This window comes from Grampus griseus, assembly GCF_964374135.1.
Source record: "Grampus griseus genome assembly, chromosome: 2".
Lineage (NCBI taxonomy): Eukaryota > Metazoa > Chordata > Mammalia > Artiodactyla > Delphinidae > Grampus > Grampus griseus.
The window spans coordinates 25,896,721-25,912,912 of NC_139018.1; the positions used below are offsets into that span (position 1 = coordinate 25,896,721).

The 16,192-nt window shown below is 55.3% G+C and overlaps 1 protein-coding gene across 1 annotated transcript in view; it reads right to left on the reverse strand.

Annotated features, from left to right (window-relative positions):
• Nucleotides 1–6,671: 6,671 nt before the first annotated feature.
• Nucleotides 6,672–16,192, reverse strand: part of LRRC74A (leucine rich repeat containing 74A) — a gene marked incomplete at its 3' end in the record, with an annotated part of 73,787 nt that continues 64,266 nt past the window's right edge. Inside the window, exon 13 of the mRNA XM_082649357.1 lies at nt 6,672–6,783. Coding sequence (XP_082505483.1) covers nt 6,672–6,783 — 112 coding nt within the window. The remainder of the gene's footprint in view (nt 6,784–16,192) is intronic.

The window sequence follows — 16,192 nt, forward strand, 5'->3', positions numbered from 1 at the left end:
GTGGTAATTTGTTACTGCAGCCTTGGGAAACGAATACAATCTCCCACTTCAAAGAAACTGAGAGGAGGACACTAGCATACCTAACTTGGTCAGGTAACATCCCAAACACAGAAGGAAAAGACAGGCGTGATCCTCTAGGTGAGCCTTAAAAGAAGAATGTTGAGCTGGTCTGGGAGGCCCTTGAAAACAAAATTCTGATTGTGTAACCGTGAAAGGGCCTGATGAGAAGGAGAAGGGGAGGAGCCTAAGAGATGAAGTGCATCATCACAGAGCTGGCAGATGACCTCAGGCCGGAGAAGGACACATTCAAAGCTGGAGGAAGGACGCAGAACCAAGGGCAAGAATAAAGGAGCGTCTGAGATGGCAAGAATAGAACCCAGCCTGCTGCCCTCCGCATGGGGCTCAGGCTTGCAGAAAGGGCCAAGGGCAAAACAGTGTTTCAGAGGGTGGGGTGAAGGGAAAGTAGGGAGTTTTAAAAGTTTGGCTAGAATCAGGAAAACCTGCTTGGGGTGAGGGCTAGTTTAGCCTTCATGGATGACAGATAGACCCAGATGCTATTTGTCATTGATCGTCTCTGTAAAGATAACGGAATAGAAAGCACGGCTTTTTATTTTGTTTTTTCTTTTTAAATGAAAAAGGTAGCATAAATATTAGCGAGAGAAAACTGAAACCCAGGATTAGGGAGAGGACGTATCTATAAGAAGATGAGATCCCCGTCACAGGAGGCATTCAAGCAGAGGGTGGAGGAAGCTCTCATCCGGGGTGTTGTAGAGGCAATTTCTCTGAGACTTTATAGTGGACACGACTCACTGCCAGGCCTTCTGACCCTTGGTCCTCCCACACCATAGAGAAGGGAAGCTGGACGGTACCCTAGAGGCACTTTTACTTGGCTTTGGTGAGGAGACAGCAGAAAGACAGCATTGCTTCAGAGCCTTGGCTCAGACTGGGTAGTACCAGGCAAATCAGAGCCTTGTGATGTGGTGGTTTTCTTGCTATGAAGGTTTTGTGACCTGAAAAGTACAAACCTGAATTTTCAGCTTTTTAAATTACCAAGCACGGAATGCAACCCCCCCCCATCACAAAAAATCCTGACCCTCCCGCATGTCGCGCCCCCCCACCCATCCCTGACCTTCAGCGCCTCCCAGTCTGTTCTTGGTGGCCTCACCGAGGAGCACAGCGGAGCAAGGCAGGGCTCTCTCCCCGGTGGCTGGCGGGGTGGCAGGGAGAGCGGGTGTCCTCTTTCTCCTGCTTTCCCTCCCTCCTCTGCCTCTCCTCTTTGTTCTCCTCCTGTCCCTCTCTCTGCCTTTAAGCCTGGCAGGATTAGCTGACAGGGATGAGCCGAGGCCAGCCCTCGCCTCCCCTGTCGTCTGTCTGTCCATCGAATGGGGGGACGGTGAGGACATTCGCATGATCTCTCAGGCCCCTGTATCCCTCCACCACCCGCCCCCCAGGGTGCTCGGATTTCCGAGGCACGCCTGGGTCCGCTCCCAGTGTGTTGACTGCAGGTGGGGGGAAGGAGACAGAGACGGGTGCCCGTGGCTGAGGACAAGAATCTGCGTGACACTTTCTTTGACCTTGAGAAGGCCTTCCCGCCCTACCTCTCAGGAGACTGGAGACGGAGATCTGGGCCTTGCCCCTTTGGCGCCGTCAGCCCGCAGGCAGCTTTCACACGTGCTCTAGCACAGTGGAGCCAAATTCCCTGCCTGAGGCCTGAGAGACAGGGCCGGGACGGGGGCATGGGGAGGGCGTGCCAGCGCCCACCTTGGGCTGAAGTACATACGGCGGGGTGAGGCCTGCCTGGGCTGCTACTGTGTCCTGGGCCTCAGAGCCCCACTGCTGTCACCTTGATACACGCAGATGTCAGAGTCTCACCCCGCCTGCCCTTCCCTGGGCTGACAGCCTTTCTCTCCTGCTCTAACTTAAGATCCCTGGCACCTCTTTTAGGCCACAGTGGAGCATCGCCTCACCTCTCTCGGCCCCAGCGCGTGACGCGAGAGGCCGGGTCAGGTAGTCATGCCACCACCTGCTCCAGCCTTTAGGGAGAAGAGCCTCCGACTTGCTCCAGTCTCTGGCCTCTCTCAAGTTCCCTTCCTTTTTTTCTCCAAGATCAAACAAATAAACCTGTTGTTTATTCTTTTTATACATTTAATACACGGTAGCTGAAGAAAAGAAGCAAAAAGGTTCTAATAAGATCACCACCTAGAAAAGTCACTATGAACATTTTGGTGTATATTATTTTTTCTCTCTCCCCCCAGACACTGAGGATTCATCAGTGACAAGTCAGGTAGGGCTCCCACCCTTTAAAGGCTTACATGTCAGTGGGAAAAATTACACATAACCTATATAACATCTACTGACAAGCAAGGCAGAACTCTCCTGTATGCTCCCTCTCTCCTCTGCCTGCATCTCTCCTGCCATTGATTTCCTCCCCAGAAGCCTTCCTTTTCTTTCACACATCTACTCTGTGGCAGGAAGAGGCTTTGTATGTAACGTGAGGTGCCGGACACACGTCTGGGGTAGGGTCTGTCCTGGGCGGGGAGAACACAGGCCCCTACCCCGTCCGAGGCAGGATTCGCCTGGCTCCTTGTCTAGAGCGCTCAAGGCTGCTCGTACCCCACGCCGCTGGGGATCACAGCAGCTACATCGCAGCAGGGGGAAGGAAGGGCCCCTGCAGATGCGCCCCGTGGGCCCAGTCATGGCGATGGCCCAGCCAGCGGCCAGGACCCAGTCGGCTCCCAAGGTGCCGGGCAGGGGTGGGGAACTTCCATTGCTCTTTCTTGCCTCCCAGGTGGTGTGAAGTTTTCAATTTTCTCTCGCTAATATTTGTGGTGTGAAGGAGAAGGAGGTGACGAGGAAGGCAGGGAAAGTGAGACGGGAGGGGAGGAGGGGAGGAGAACCACCAGCCTTGTTGCTACAGCAACCACACATGTGAGCCAGCTGCTGTCACCATGGAAACAAGGGGAGCCTGCTCTGAGGCTGCGTTGTCTCAGGGGAGACACAATTTTTGACAAAAAACACCCTTTGATAAAAATAAAGAAAAAACAATGAAAGCCAGCCTCTCCGGGATTCGGGGGCACTGCCGAATGAGGTGACAAAGGAAAGGATGGGGCTGGGCTGTGGGGCGGGAGGCTGCAGGCCAGGCGCTTCTGCCAGCTGCAGAGAGTTGCCGAGTCAGTGTTTTAGAGCCAAGGGGGCCCTCGGAGATCACCCCCCACTTGATGGATGAGGGAGAGAGGCCCAGGGAGGGAGGCAGGCAGCCCACTCAGGGTCCCGGGGCATGAGGAAGCAGCTCAGGGAAACCCAGGGCCTCTTGGGAGAAGGGAAGGGACATGCTGGCTCCAGAGGGTGGCTGACTGCATGTAGCCTGTGGGGCTCCTCTTGAGCCAGTGCCTGGAGACTGGGGGGAAGAGAGACACAGATGGCCAAGTTCAAGCCCCTTTTGCTGGGGTAGGGAGTGTGGCAGGCGTTCTGGCCTCTTTCTTCCTTGCCCTGTCCTTGGCATTCCCTGCCAAGCTCGGCTTCCCGGGGTTTTGGCTGTCTCTCAGGGGACCAGGCCCCGGTGAGTCCCCACAAGCAGGGCTGGAGAGAAATTGCCAGCCAGAGACCACAAGGGAGCCTCTTAGTCTAAAGACAGGAGGGGAGAAAGGGCGGAAACACCCAGAGAAGGATGTGCTGCTGTCCTCTCCAGGGAAAGCCTCACCGGCCCAATGCATCAGAATGACGGAGGCAGGGCAGCGAGGCACGTTCGCGGGGCACTTGGTTCTACGCTAGATTTTTGGCCAGAAGGAGATGCTCTTGGTAAAGGGTCAAGTCCTGGGAAGATCAATCAAGACACAGTCAGTACAGGAAGGTGAGGGCTTAAAAAAAATCAGGGCTTTAATACAAGGGTTTCTGAACTGCAGGTTCTTTGTAGTACAGCTGGGCCCCTGGCCACAGAGAGAGGCAAAGGGTGGGCTCTGAGTGCCCTCCTATTTCACCTGGAGCTTCTCTGCTGCTCTCTCTTTTACATGTTTCTTTTTTCACATAGTACTTTCCCAAATGTTGTCTCATGTGCTCCCCTCTGACAACACAGAGAAGTGGATGTGCCCATCCCCACTGTAAAGAGGACACAGGCTCAGAGAGGTCAAGCCCCTCTCCCAAGGTCACACAGCTGAGAGAAGCGGAGCAAGAATTCAAAGCCCAGCTCCAGAACAGGACGCCGACCCCGTTTCACAGGAAGGGACGATGAGACACAACAGAAGGCACGTTCCTACTCAGGCTCTCTCCTGACCCCTCCTTAAGGAGAACAGAGGCCAGACGATGACGAGATGCTGTCCCAGGGCCCGTGGCAGTGGCACAGGAAGGCTCAGGTCAAGGACACATTTGGGGGAAGTGATCTTGCCGCCTCTTTGTCCTGGAGCTCCCTCTCCTCTCTCCTTGGGGTCTTTGTGGGGCCTCAGCCGGGGGCCCCATAACGAAGGGTGAAGGTCGGAAGGGCAGCAGGGCCTGGGAGGGTGGGACTCTGCCCTCACCCTCCAGGAGAGCCTCTTGCCTCCTGTCACCTGCCCTTCACAGCCCCCCCCCCCCCCCCCCGCCGTCAGCCTCTAAGGCGGAGACCACGTGGGTGAGTTGCCATGGAAACTGCGGAGTTCTATTTGAAAGCCAGGCGTGGTGTAATCTGAGCTGGGGTGGGGGGGATGGTGGGGGGGAAGGGTGGGGGGGGGCTGGGTACCGAGGTGGGGCAACTACACCTGTTTGGCTGATGTCCTCCAGGCTCCCCTCTTATGACCAGGAACTGTTTTAAGGTTTCACCACCGGCTCTTTCCCGTAAATCACCTGCCGCCCGCGGTCCCGCGGCCACTGCCCTCTTTCCCCACGCCCATTTGTAATCTCAGGCAGTAGCCCCACAGGGCCTGCCCTGATTCCCCAGAGAAGGAGCCGATTATCCCCGTTATACAACACAGGGTGGCAAAAACACAAGAGAGATCATTTTTGCCATACAAGGGGCTGGACGGAACCTCAGGGATTATCAGCATTGCAGGGGGTGTGCGTGGGAAGGAGGGGGAGTGTCCGGGACGTGGTGCTCCAGAGATGGGAACCCGAACCCACCCCTCCCTTCCCCACCTGGTTCAACAGCAAGAATTCTGGCGCTGGCCGAGCACTGACCCAGGAACCAGGAAGGCTCGGAGTCGGACCCAAGGGGGAGCAGTGGGCTTGCGGTGGCCTCAGAATTTCCCCCTAAGCACACCCAGGCCCTCTATTCCCTGCTCGTGCCTGGTTTGCAGGTTGGCTTGGTCTTACCAGCTGTCACTCTGCTATGCCACACCCCCCACCCCAAGTGATAGCAGAGGAGTTAAGAATTTTGCTTCTCCACCTTGCTGTGTGACTTGGGGCAAATTGCCTAGCCTTGCTGAGCCTCAACTTCCAGCCACAGAGATTAAAAAAAAAAAGAACTGCCTCATAAGGTTGCTGGGGATTTAAAGGAGACAATGCATTCAAAGTGCTTAGCATAGCACCTGGTGTCAACCAAAATAGAAGTATGATTACTATTATTATCCATCCATCAACACCCAGAACAAACCCATCTCCTGCACGCAGCCTTCTTTCTCTAAGGAGAGAAAACTGGCGCTTAGGTAGGAGCAGCCATCGAGTGCCAAGCGCTTCCTCTGCGTTCTCTCCCTGGTTCTCACCACTGCCCTGGGAGGGAGGTGCCCTTTTACTATCCCCATTGTACAGACGTGGACACTGAGGTGCAGAGTGTCTTGCTCAAGGTCATTGGCTACTAAGAAGTAGGGTCAACATTCACGCTCAGCCTGTCTGGTCTCAAAGCCTCACGCTTTTCCTAGTGCAACGTGCCCCTCATATACGGAACAACCCTCCCCCAGTTTCCTTCCAGTTCGAAGCAGGTTATTACCCCTTCTGATTTCTTTCTTGCCTTCTCACCTGTACTCACCAGGGCAGAGAGTAAGGAGGTAAGCAGAGCCAGGGAAGGTCAGGATTCAGACATTCCCTGCTCCACTGGCAGCATACGCAGCAGGGAGCTGGGAGCCAGGTGGGGCGTTTGGAAGAAGCAGGTGGCCTGGCATAGGAACCCCAGGTAGGGAGAGGGTTCCAGGTGCCCTAGGGGTTGTCGGGACGCCGAGACAGACTCTCTCCAGCCTACTCTGATTTTCTGCTCAGCTCTGACCTTGGTCTCTGGACCCCAATCCCCCAGATCAGGGCTGGGGAGGGCATGATGGATGACCTTGACCTGGCTTTGTCTGTCTGGGGACTCAGAGTGTCTCCTTTAAGTGAAGAAGAGATAGAGAAGAGAAGGTGGAGGATAAGAGGGGAGAGAAAGGAGAAGCAGGAGGGAAGGAGGAGGAGGGAGGAAATGGAGAGGGGGAGGGAAGAGAAGCTGCTGGAGGAGAGGGTGGAGGGAAGGACACAGGGGAGGGAGGGAGGTGGGAGGGAGGACTGCCTGCCAAGTGTGATTCTGAGCTCGGAGGAAGAAGAAAGGATGAGAAAGCAAGAAATCGGCTTCAAGGGAAGGATGAAAGGGGGAGGGAACAGAGAAAGGGCGAGAAAGTGAATGAGGGAGAGAGAAAGCTGGGGGGAAGGAAATGAAAGGATGGGGAGAGGCCGAGGGGAGAGAGATGAACAAAGATGAGATTGAGCAGCTGCTCCGTCCTCCCTCCTGCCAAGTGAAGGCCTCAGAGCGCCGCGAGTGGCTGAATGAACTGGGAGCCAGCCATGCTCGGTCTCGGTGGCTCCTGCTCGGCACCAAATCCTTCCTGGCTCAGCAGTTTCAGCAGTTTCCACGGCCTGAAAGGGGGGAGGGCGGGGTGACGGCACACCATCCTCCACCATCCACTCTTTTTCTGGGGCAGCATCTTCTCTGAGGTCCCAAAGAACCTCCCAGGTCTCTATGGCTGGTGCCTGTCCTCAGAGTTCTCCCAGGTGCTCTGTCCTGGACAAACCGTCTAGAACCTTCCAAAGAGGCAGAAATCGGTTGCTGTGCTGAGGGGAGAGCAGGTGTGCATGCAGCCCAAGGAGTTCCCCCTTCTCTCACTGCTGAAACCTGACACCTTAGGAGGCAGCGCCCAGCGACTGGCTCCACTTTAATAAAAGAACGGAAATGTACCGCCATCTTAGCCGGAACTCAGCAGGTTACGTGTTTTTTTATATACTTAAAAAAAAAATTAATTAATCTTTGGCTGAGTTGGGTCTTTGTTGCTGCGTGTGGGCCTTCTCTAGTTGCGGCGAGCAGGGGCTACTCTTCCCTGCGGTGCGTGGGCTTCTCTTGTTGTGGAGCACGGGCTCTAGACATAGAGGCTTCAGTAGTTGAGCCTCACGGGCTCTAGAGCGCAGGCTCAGTAGCTGTGGCGCACGGGCAGTTGCTTCGTGGCATGTGGGATCTTCCCGGACGAGGGTACGAACCTGTGTCCCCTGCATTGGCAGGCGGATTCTTAACAGCTGCGCCACCAGGGAAGCCCAGGTTACATGTTTTATCTCATCCAATCCTCACAGCAACCCTAAGACGTCCATACTATTATATTTTCCAGAAGGGGAAAGGAGAGCTAAGGAGGTCTGGTTACTTGCCCAGCTCACGCTGGGGAGGGACCTGGGACATCTGACTGGTGGGGACAGAGGTCATGGTCCTCCTGGGGTTTAAATCCAGGGCAGGGGCTGAGGCTGGAGGACACAGGTACAGGGTGGGCAGCTCTGAGGGGCCATGGAGGAGCTAATGGTCTGTGATGGTTCGGGCAGGTCTTGGAAGTCTCTGTTCCTCAGTTTCCCCATCTCACATCACCATTGCTGTAGGAACATGCAAGGGGAGGAGCTGGCTAGAGGAGCCAGGGCACAAAGTCAGTGAGGCACTCTTTGAGGGTAGTGTCCACTTGCAGGGAGGAAGATCTGGCCATGTGGAAGGAAAGCTGTGTAAATAGCATCGCCTTCCCACCAGCGTCACCAGCATCTCCAGGGAAGGCTGGTTGGGTGGTAATATAGCCCTGCTTTCATGGGGCTTCTAGGAACCTTTCTCTAAAGGGCTTTGATCTATGGGCACACACACACACACGCACGTGCGCGCCATTCTTATCTTCACAGCCACCTTCCATGACACATAAAGTATGCCTGGCTTTATTTTATGAGACTGGAGGAAGCCAAGGTCACTCAACTGGCAGCAGGGAGAGCAGATACCGCCTGGATGCAAGGGCAGTGCGATAAAGTTTCTGCCCTCAAGGTACCCAGTGGACTCTCAGGGGAACAGCAGGCACTCAGCGCCCACTCTGCACCCAGGCCCCATCCCATCTCCCACCTCCACAATGCCCGACGGTCATCCCTCAGACCCTGCGGGTGCCATTGCTCCCTTGGCACCACCCAGCAGCCTCTCTGAGCCCCTCTCCAACCTGAGTGAGGATCTGTGCCTGCCCCCTCCCACTCCAGGGCCCTGATAGATTCCCCTGTCACTTTCAGTCAGGGTCCATGTTACAGTGCGGGTTTGGAAAAGGGCTTCCCCTCCTCCTCCCCCGCCCTCTGCCCAGATGGCAGCTCCCCTTCCCCAGGGACCAGGGATGCAGCAGCTCTTGTAGCCTGTGGTTACCATGGCAATGGCCTTCTCTTAGGTTTCCGTGGGGGCGGTGAGGGAGGATGTCACAGAGGGTGCGTGCGCGCGCGCATGTGCACCCATTTTCAGCTCCAGGTGAGGGGGGCTCAGGGATTGGGATCCCCTCCTCCTTGAGTGGGGCCCGTCTCTCCTCCCAGCTCAGTCCCAGCCAGCTCAGCTGCATCCCGGTGGCAGGGAAGATTGCACAACAGACAGAGGACACTGGAGGGAAGAAGGATGCTCCAGGAGGAAAGCTGGAGGGGAAGGGTGGAGATGGGCATCTGTACAGTTGTCCAAGGTGGAGGGGCTGGATGGATGTGGAGTGGGATATGCAGGAAGGAGGGAGCCAGGGCAGCAGAGTGGGCACAGCGAAGGATCCAGATCCTCAGAGGGGAAGACCCGGGAAGGGGTGGGCCCCTTATTTCTGCCGTCTACAAACCACCCCCACCCTGGGGGCGTGGGTGTCTCCTGCTGCGCTTCCCCAGCAGAGAGAAGGCCCCTCTGCTCCTCCAACATGATCTCTAATTTCCGGCAGACATTTGAGGTCCCTGACATCTGCATAATGTGGGCCAGTCTCTTAGCAACGGGGAACAGCTGTCTGGCATTTCCAAGATTAAACTGTAACTATACACGGTCCTTGCCAGGGGGAGGGGGAGGGAGACGGGGATAAACACTGCCTCCTGGCATTTTCAGACTCATTTAGCTTTTATTCATTTCCTGCCTCCAGTAAAGAGGCCAGGGATTCAGGCTGGGCCAGGCTGTTCCCGCCCCTGCCTCCGCCGCCACTGTTGCTGAGGTTGCAGATGGCTTTTCACCCAGATCTGTTCGCTCGGGAGGGGAGAGGGATAAGGGACAGCACTAGCCATTTTGGGTTTTATTGTATTTATTTTATGTAGGTGCAGTGATCCTGGCACGCGCCGGGTAGGTGCAGCCCAGGAAGAAAGGATGTGTGGTCCATCGGTAAAAACCCTCAAGGCGGCTCCAGCCTGGTTTAATTCCATCCAGCTCCATTGCTAATAGCTGCATGACCTTGGGCCAAATCCCTTTATCTGTCTACACCGCCATCTCCCCACCTGTAAAAGGAGATAATTCTACCACCCCCAGGGTTGCTGTGAAGATAAAATGAACCTGCGCTCAGGCAACAGAGCCCTGACTAATCATGGTGCCTTTCTCTTCCTCTGCTCAGCCTCCCGCCCGTCATCCGTGGTAACAACCTCAGGCTCTGCTATGGGGCAGAGGCAGACACAGTCCGTTTCCCTGGGGGCCACCTTGAAATCCTGTTCCCTGGAGCCCCAGGCAATGACACTTTAGCACCAGTCGGAGTTAAGCCGAATTCAGCAGTCCCCAGCAGGGCCCTGGGGAGGTGTCCTCAGCCCCTGGCCTCCTTGGGCCTGGGCAACTCCTATGTCCCAACCCCTCCACCACTGGCTCCTGCCATCTGGCCCCAGCTCCTGAACTCGTGAGTGCAGTGTTTTGGTTTTGCAGCAAGAAGGAAAAATTGAAGGGCGGGTGTGGGGAGGAGAGAGGAAGGGGAGGAGGAGGGAAAAACCCTTGAGCGGCCTGTGCTGGCCAGTTCCAGGAATGTGTTCTCGGACGTCGGTGCCAAAGCAGTGACCCAGGCGAGGCAGCCAGGCCGGGAGAAGGGAGAGGCCGGCTCCAGGGCGAGAGCTCGCCTCTTTCCCCCACCCCAGCCGCCTCTGCTGACTCATCTCGGCTCCAGCTGGCAGGAGCCTTTTCTGGGGATGGCGGTTGCTAAGATTCCACGAAGATGACTGATTGCTTCTCGTTGAGCTTGGTGAAAACATGTTTGTAGACTGCACACAAACACACGCACCCACTACTGTGTATACCTGCACATGTGTGTTTTATGCCCAAATGTGCGTCTGCACACAGAGCACCGAACTTGCTTACTGTTCCCAATGCCCTTGTGACACTTAGGTGCCGATGCCACACACGTGTGTGGACCAGCTCTGGGCCCCCAGAAGGGCGGAGACGCAGCAGGTCTTCCTCGGCCAGTAACTCGGGCAGTGGGGAAGCCGCCAGTGTCTGGGCCAGCTTTAATCTAAAGGCGTTTTCAGGTTGCCCTGAACACATTCTTGGCCCCTGTCCCTCCTCCCCTCCCTGGGTTTCTTGGTTGCCTTCATTCTGCTGTAATGATCTAATCTTCCCTTCTCCCTCTGCCTGCCAGGGTTTTGATGTCTGCTGTTCCAGGCACTCAGCTGGGAGCTGGAAGGCTCTAGAGCTGGATTCCTGGCCTGGACCTGATGCCCCAGGGAGCTCCTGGGGGTCCCCAGTGGCTCTTTTACCCCAGGAGAGAGGGGACCGCAGTGAGGACCCCTGGATGGAACGCGCTGGGTCTTTCTCTGGGCTCCGCTGCCGGCAGGAATCCAGGCGATGTTCTTTCCTGCTCTGTGCTAGGCCCAGAGCCTTGCCTGGAGTGGCCCGATGGCTCGGGGGTCAGCCTGAAGCCCTGGGTGCCCCGTCTCTGGTTGCCAGCACTGTGTGTGAGCTTGGTCACATTGGGCTCCCGCTGCCTCGGTTCCCCCCACCCGCTGGGCTGAAATTGGACTCCTTGCGGAGTCTGCCAGGGTTTTACTGCGACAGGGCTTGGCAGGCGCTCGGGCACCAGGCAAGGTTGTTTGTCACGGGTTCTTGCAGGGGTGGAGGGGCAGGCGGCCCCGTGCCAGCGCGGAGCCCACGCGCTTCCTCTCGCCAGCTCTGCCCGGCTCAGGCTCAAGTGTGGCTTCTTGACAGGGACCCACCCTGGGGGCCAGATCCCACGAGCGAGTGCTGTCTGCCGTGATTCAGAGGCGGTTGCTAAGGAAGGCCTGGTACCCGGCCTAGAGGGTTGAGCTGTGGCCAGCCTGGATTCGGCAGGCTTGGCGAGGCTCCCACCAGCCACAGGAAAAATATTCTCGTCTGAGCGCAGGGTCCTCTGTCCTAAAATGAAGACAAGGCCGGCTCCATGGTTCCTGCTGATTTTGACATATGATGATGCAGGGCAGGGGTGGAAATGAAGAGAGTAAAGCAAATGATAAAAGTTAAAAGGAGCTGCATCAGTCTGCTGCCTAACGCTCCTGGCCAGCGGGATTCCAGCAAGCCCACCTCGGCCGGAGACCGCTGCTGGGACCCAGAGTTTACCCTCTGGGCTTCCCAGCTCATGAGCTTCCTTTTTCATTGATTTACCCTGTAATTCCCAAACCTGACAAAACAGATAGAAGCTCTAGCCTCCTCCTGGTGAAAATAAGGCAGGTTGAGGGGTGCCGGCTTTGTCCCACGGCTGGAGTTGGGGGCATGGGCGGGCTATTTTCCAGATAAGGAAATGGAGGTGCAGAGATGTTAAGAAGCATCTAGTAAGTAATAGGGCCAGGATTCCAGCCACAGAAGTTTGTCTCCAGAGCCCGGCCCTTAACCACTTTCCTTCATCGTCTCCCAGTGACTGTCATGTCCCAGGTTGGCACAGCGACACCACGTGTCCCCACCTTCCCCTCTGTTGTCATAGGCCGTAGAGGAAACAAGCGTTCCCGTAGTCCACTTCCAACACTGCTTCCACCTCTGCCCTCCAGTGAGCCCACGTGTCAGCCTTACATGAGATAAGCTTCATGGCCAATTTTATTACCTTGTTCACTGCTGAGTGACCTGAGGCATATGATTTAGCCCCTTGGACTTTCTCCTCCCCTTCTGTATAGCGAGAGGCCTATGGGAACCCTGCGTTCCTTTGCTGCTCTGACATGCAACAACTCTTAGAAACTCCTTCATCTAGGACTCCCAAGCACAAAGCTACAGATGCTACTGATATGCCTGGTCTCACACACGCAAACACACATACATACACACACACGCACAGACACATATAGGTGCAAAATCTTGAGCAGACACTGGAAATAAGGCAGGGCTTCTGGGAGTCTTGTATGTTTGTTGTATTTTTTATGCTAGGAATGATCAGGGAGCAGCCGTGAGCAAATATTTAATAGCTGGGGTCTCACACACCTGTACAGTTATCACAAGCTCGCTCAGCCAATGTTGCATGCTATGCACACACACACAAGTGTTCTCGTTCTTAAGTCTTGTCTTCCTGCCTAGACCTAGACCGTAACGCCTTTCGGAGCAGGATGCATCTGGTGTCTCCCTTATATTGCCTGGCACAGTGCAGCCTCCAGTGGGTGATCAGTTTGTATTTGTGCTTTGATGCATAAAGGAAGGACAGTGGGAGATTTATGCTAACAGAATTTTTTAGTTCGATGCACCCACCACACCTGTGATACCTTCAGTAGCCATTACCCAGACCAAACCCCTCAACCCCCTATCTCAGCCGGCTCCTCACTTCCACCCCTGCATCCCCTGCTTTTCCTGGGCCTCTTCCCATCCCCTGCCTTCCTTTTCCATCTCACCCATGGGGCTTTGAGTCACTCACAGAGCTACTGCTCTCTTCCCCCCCTCAACCGCTTTGATTTTCCTTTCCAGGGAAGTGCTAGGTGGTGGTCTCTGCGTGGCTGTCAGAGACAGAAGGGCTTGGAGCTGGAGGGGCTGAGCCCCAGGCCTGCGGGGGACGCCCGCCCCTCTTCATTTTGACATTCCCTCCCTTGAGGCCCACCTGGAGAACCAGAACTGCCAGAAGTGTAACTCGACCTCTGGGAGCTGCCGAGTGAGCCCACAGCTGTCCTCAGGTGGGTGGAGCCTGAGGAAATTAAAATGCTCCAAGTCCTTCCACTGCAATACCCAGGGCCTCCAGTGCGCGGAGCCTCAGGATTTAGAGGCTGGAATAGGTGAGGACAAGAAAACATATTTCCTCCCGCCTCCCTCCATGGCCGGAGGAGGATGGGACGGAAGCCAGTGTCGGGGCCTGCTGGCTTCTGGGTGACAAGCCTTTGGGGCTCTGGTTAGGCTGGAAGTGACCAGTCTGAGTCTTCCCAGCCCTGCCTGACTTTGAACCAGCTTTGCTTGGGGGTGAGATCAGGGGCTCTGCTCTCTGGCCCTGAAGAGATGCACGCAGTCTCCATGGCTCACTGGCCCCTGTGGGTGGGGGCTGAAGGGGCCCCAGGAAGCTGAGGGGAGCTCCTGGAGCGGGTGGGAGGGCACCCAGTCCCAGGGCGGGCTTGCTGGGATGGGGAAACGTGGCCTGGCAGACAGATCGGAAATTGCTCTCCCACCTCCGCCTTATCTCATTTCAGGCCTTGGACGGAGACCTCTGCTGTCCCCAGGCTCACGGATCACGACATGTGTCTTCGAAGGGGGTGCTTCCGCTGGCCTGCAGGCCGGAGGACAGGGCCACCACTCTGCTCCACCCGGGCCTCCTGCCTTTGCTTCCCCAATCCCTAGGGTCGGTGGTGGAGAAAATCCTCCCGCCATCACCCTTCATCGCGCCGGCTACACAGTGACACCTGGTGGGCCTTGGGCGCCATTACAAGGAGACCCCAGAGGCCCTTTATGGGCCGAGTCCCTGGTTCCAGCATCCCACAGGGCATCTGAACACGGGGGTGGGGTCTGAGTCCATTCCTACAAGGGGTTGCAACCCACCATTTTACACCAGCCCAGGGTCCCAGGCACTGGGGACCACTGGAGACAAGGAGATGACTCTTGGAAGTATTCAATGCCCCATCACACAAGGATTTTTGGGGGCCTGGCCAGGTCATTATGTCGTGGCACTTGTCCACTAGGGTTGGATGAGGCTTCCAGAAAGGTCTCAGAGGGAGTGGGCCTGGGGTAAGCCCTCAGCTCTAGTGCTTGGGGATGTTTGGGGGCAAAGCAGATTCTGCTCCCCTCAGGGGTGAGTTGGAATCCGTGCCAGGCCCTGAGCCAGAATGAACAGACCCCAGGGGGGACATGCTGGGTGATCTGATTCCATACAGTTTCTCTGGCAGCAGCCCCCATGCAGAGGGGCTGTGCCTGTGTACTTTTAGAGCCACAGAATGAATGGGAAGGGCTTTGAGCATCCTGTTGTCTACCTCCTATTTTTCACATGACTTAGGCTAGGTCACAGGGCTACTGAATGGAGAATGGCCCTTATGGCGCCTTCCTGGAGGGCACGCAGCGGCAGGGCACGTCCCGTGGACTATGCCGAGCTGGGAACCAAGTTTGTTCTCCCACACAGCACTGTCCCGTGTCTGAATGCAGGGCCTTCCACTTCTGCTGATTCTCTCAGGTGGTCGTGGGCAGTCTTGCCTTTCTCTCCTTCCTTAGTTTCTCAGAGTTGAGGAGTGCTGGATTTAGATTGCCGGGTTAGAAGCCAGTTTTACAGTATTACCGTGTGACCTTGTTTCCCAAACCTCTCTGTGCCTCAGCTGCCTCATCTGTATAATGGTTATACAGGTATCTCCCACTTTTTGAAAGTTTGCTCTACGCCACCTCGCTTTTACAAAAGACCTACATTAGTACCTGTTTTTGCTAACTGAAATCCAAAGAGGATTTTTGCTTTTATGAAAAAAAGGCGTAAAGTGAAGATAGAGTTCAGCGTTAGTTTTGCAGCAAGCATTACAGAGGCAGCGTGCACCCCAAGCAGTGAGGGTGGCGCACCAAGCTCCTTCCCAGGAATTACAGTCAGCATCTCAGCATCAAGTTACCATAGCTTTGAACTGTGTCTGAGCATCTGTGCTTCATCTCCTAAGGTAAATCCTTTGCTTATGCCATTTCAGCTTACAAAAGCTTTCATAGGAACTCTCTGCTTTCAGATATCAGGGGAAACCTGTAATGTTGCCTATTTCACAGTATTGTTAGGAGGACTCAGTGAGTTAAAGTATGGAAAGCGCTTAGAACAGCCTGGCATGTGGTAAATGCTGAGAGCTCTTGGCTAAGAATTATGTCTTCACCACCACATGGGGCCTTCTGGTGGGGGTGGAGAGGAGTGTGCCTCAGTCAGCTCTGGCTGTCATAACAAAATACCATAGACTGAGTGGCTTAAACAGCAGACATTTATCTTCTCACTGTTCTGGAGGCTGCAAGTCTGAGATTAGGGCTCCAGCATGGTCAGGTTCTGGTGAGGGCCCTCTTCCTTGTGAGCAGACGGCTGCCTGCTAGCTTTGTGCTCATGTGGCCTTTCCTTGGAGCCCGTGCTTGCAGAGAGATTTATCTTTTCCTCTTCTTAAAAGGACACCAATCTATTGGTCAGAACCCCACCCGTATCATCTCATTTAATCTTAATTGCTTCCTAAAAGCCTTGTCTCCACATATAGTCATATTGGGGGTTAGGGCTTCAGCATACGAATTTTGAGAGGAAACAGTTCAGTCATAGCAAAGCTGTGCATTACAGAGTCCACTTGCCTGTCTTCCTGGGTGCTATGTGACTTGGGGCAAGGACATCCTTTTTCAAAGCTGCTACCAAGCTTTGGGCTTGAAAAACATGCACGATGGCACTGGGTCATAAGTTAGGTTAGAAGAGTGCCCCTCCGTAAGGCTGAGGCTAAGGGACCGTCAAAGCACATGGCAGGAGAGATAAATGTGGGGCGGTTGAGGTTTGTTGCCTTGGGCTGGAGGTATAAGCTGGCAGATTCTACCCCTCCATATACTCAATACCCCCTCGCATAGCCCTACTGCTGAAGGGCTGTATTAGTTAGGACTGGTTCAGTTGTAAGTTACAGAAACCCACATTAAACCAGCTTAAGCAAAAAGAGAATTAACTCACAACTGGGC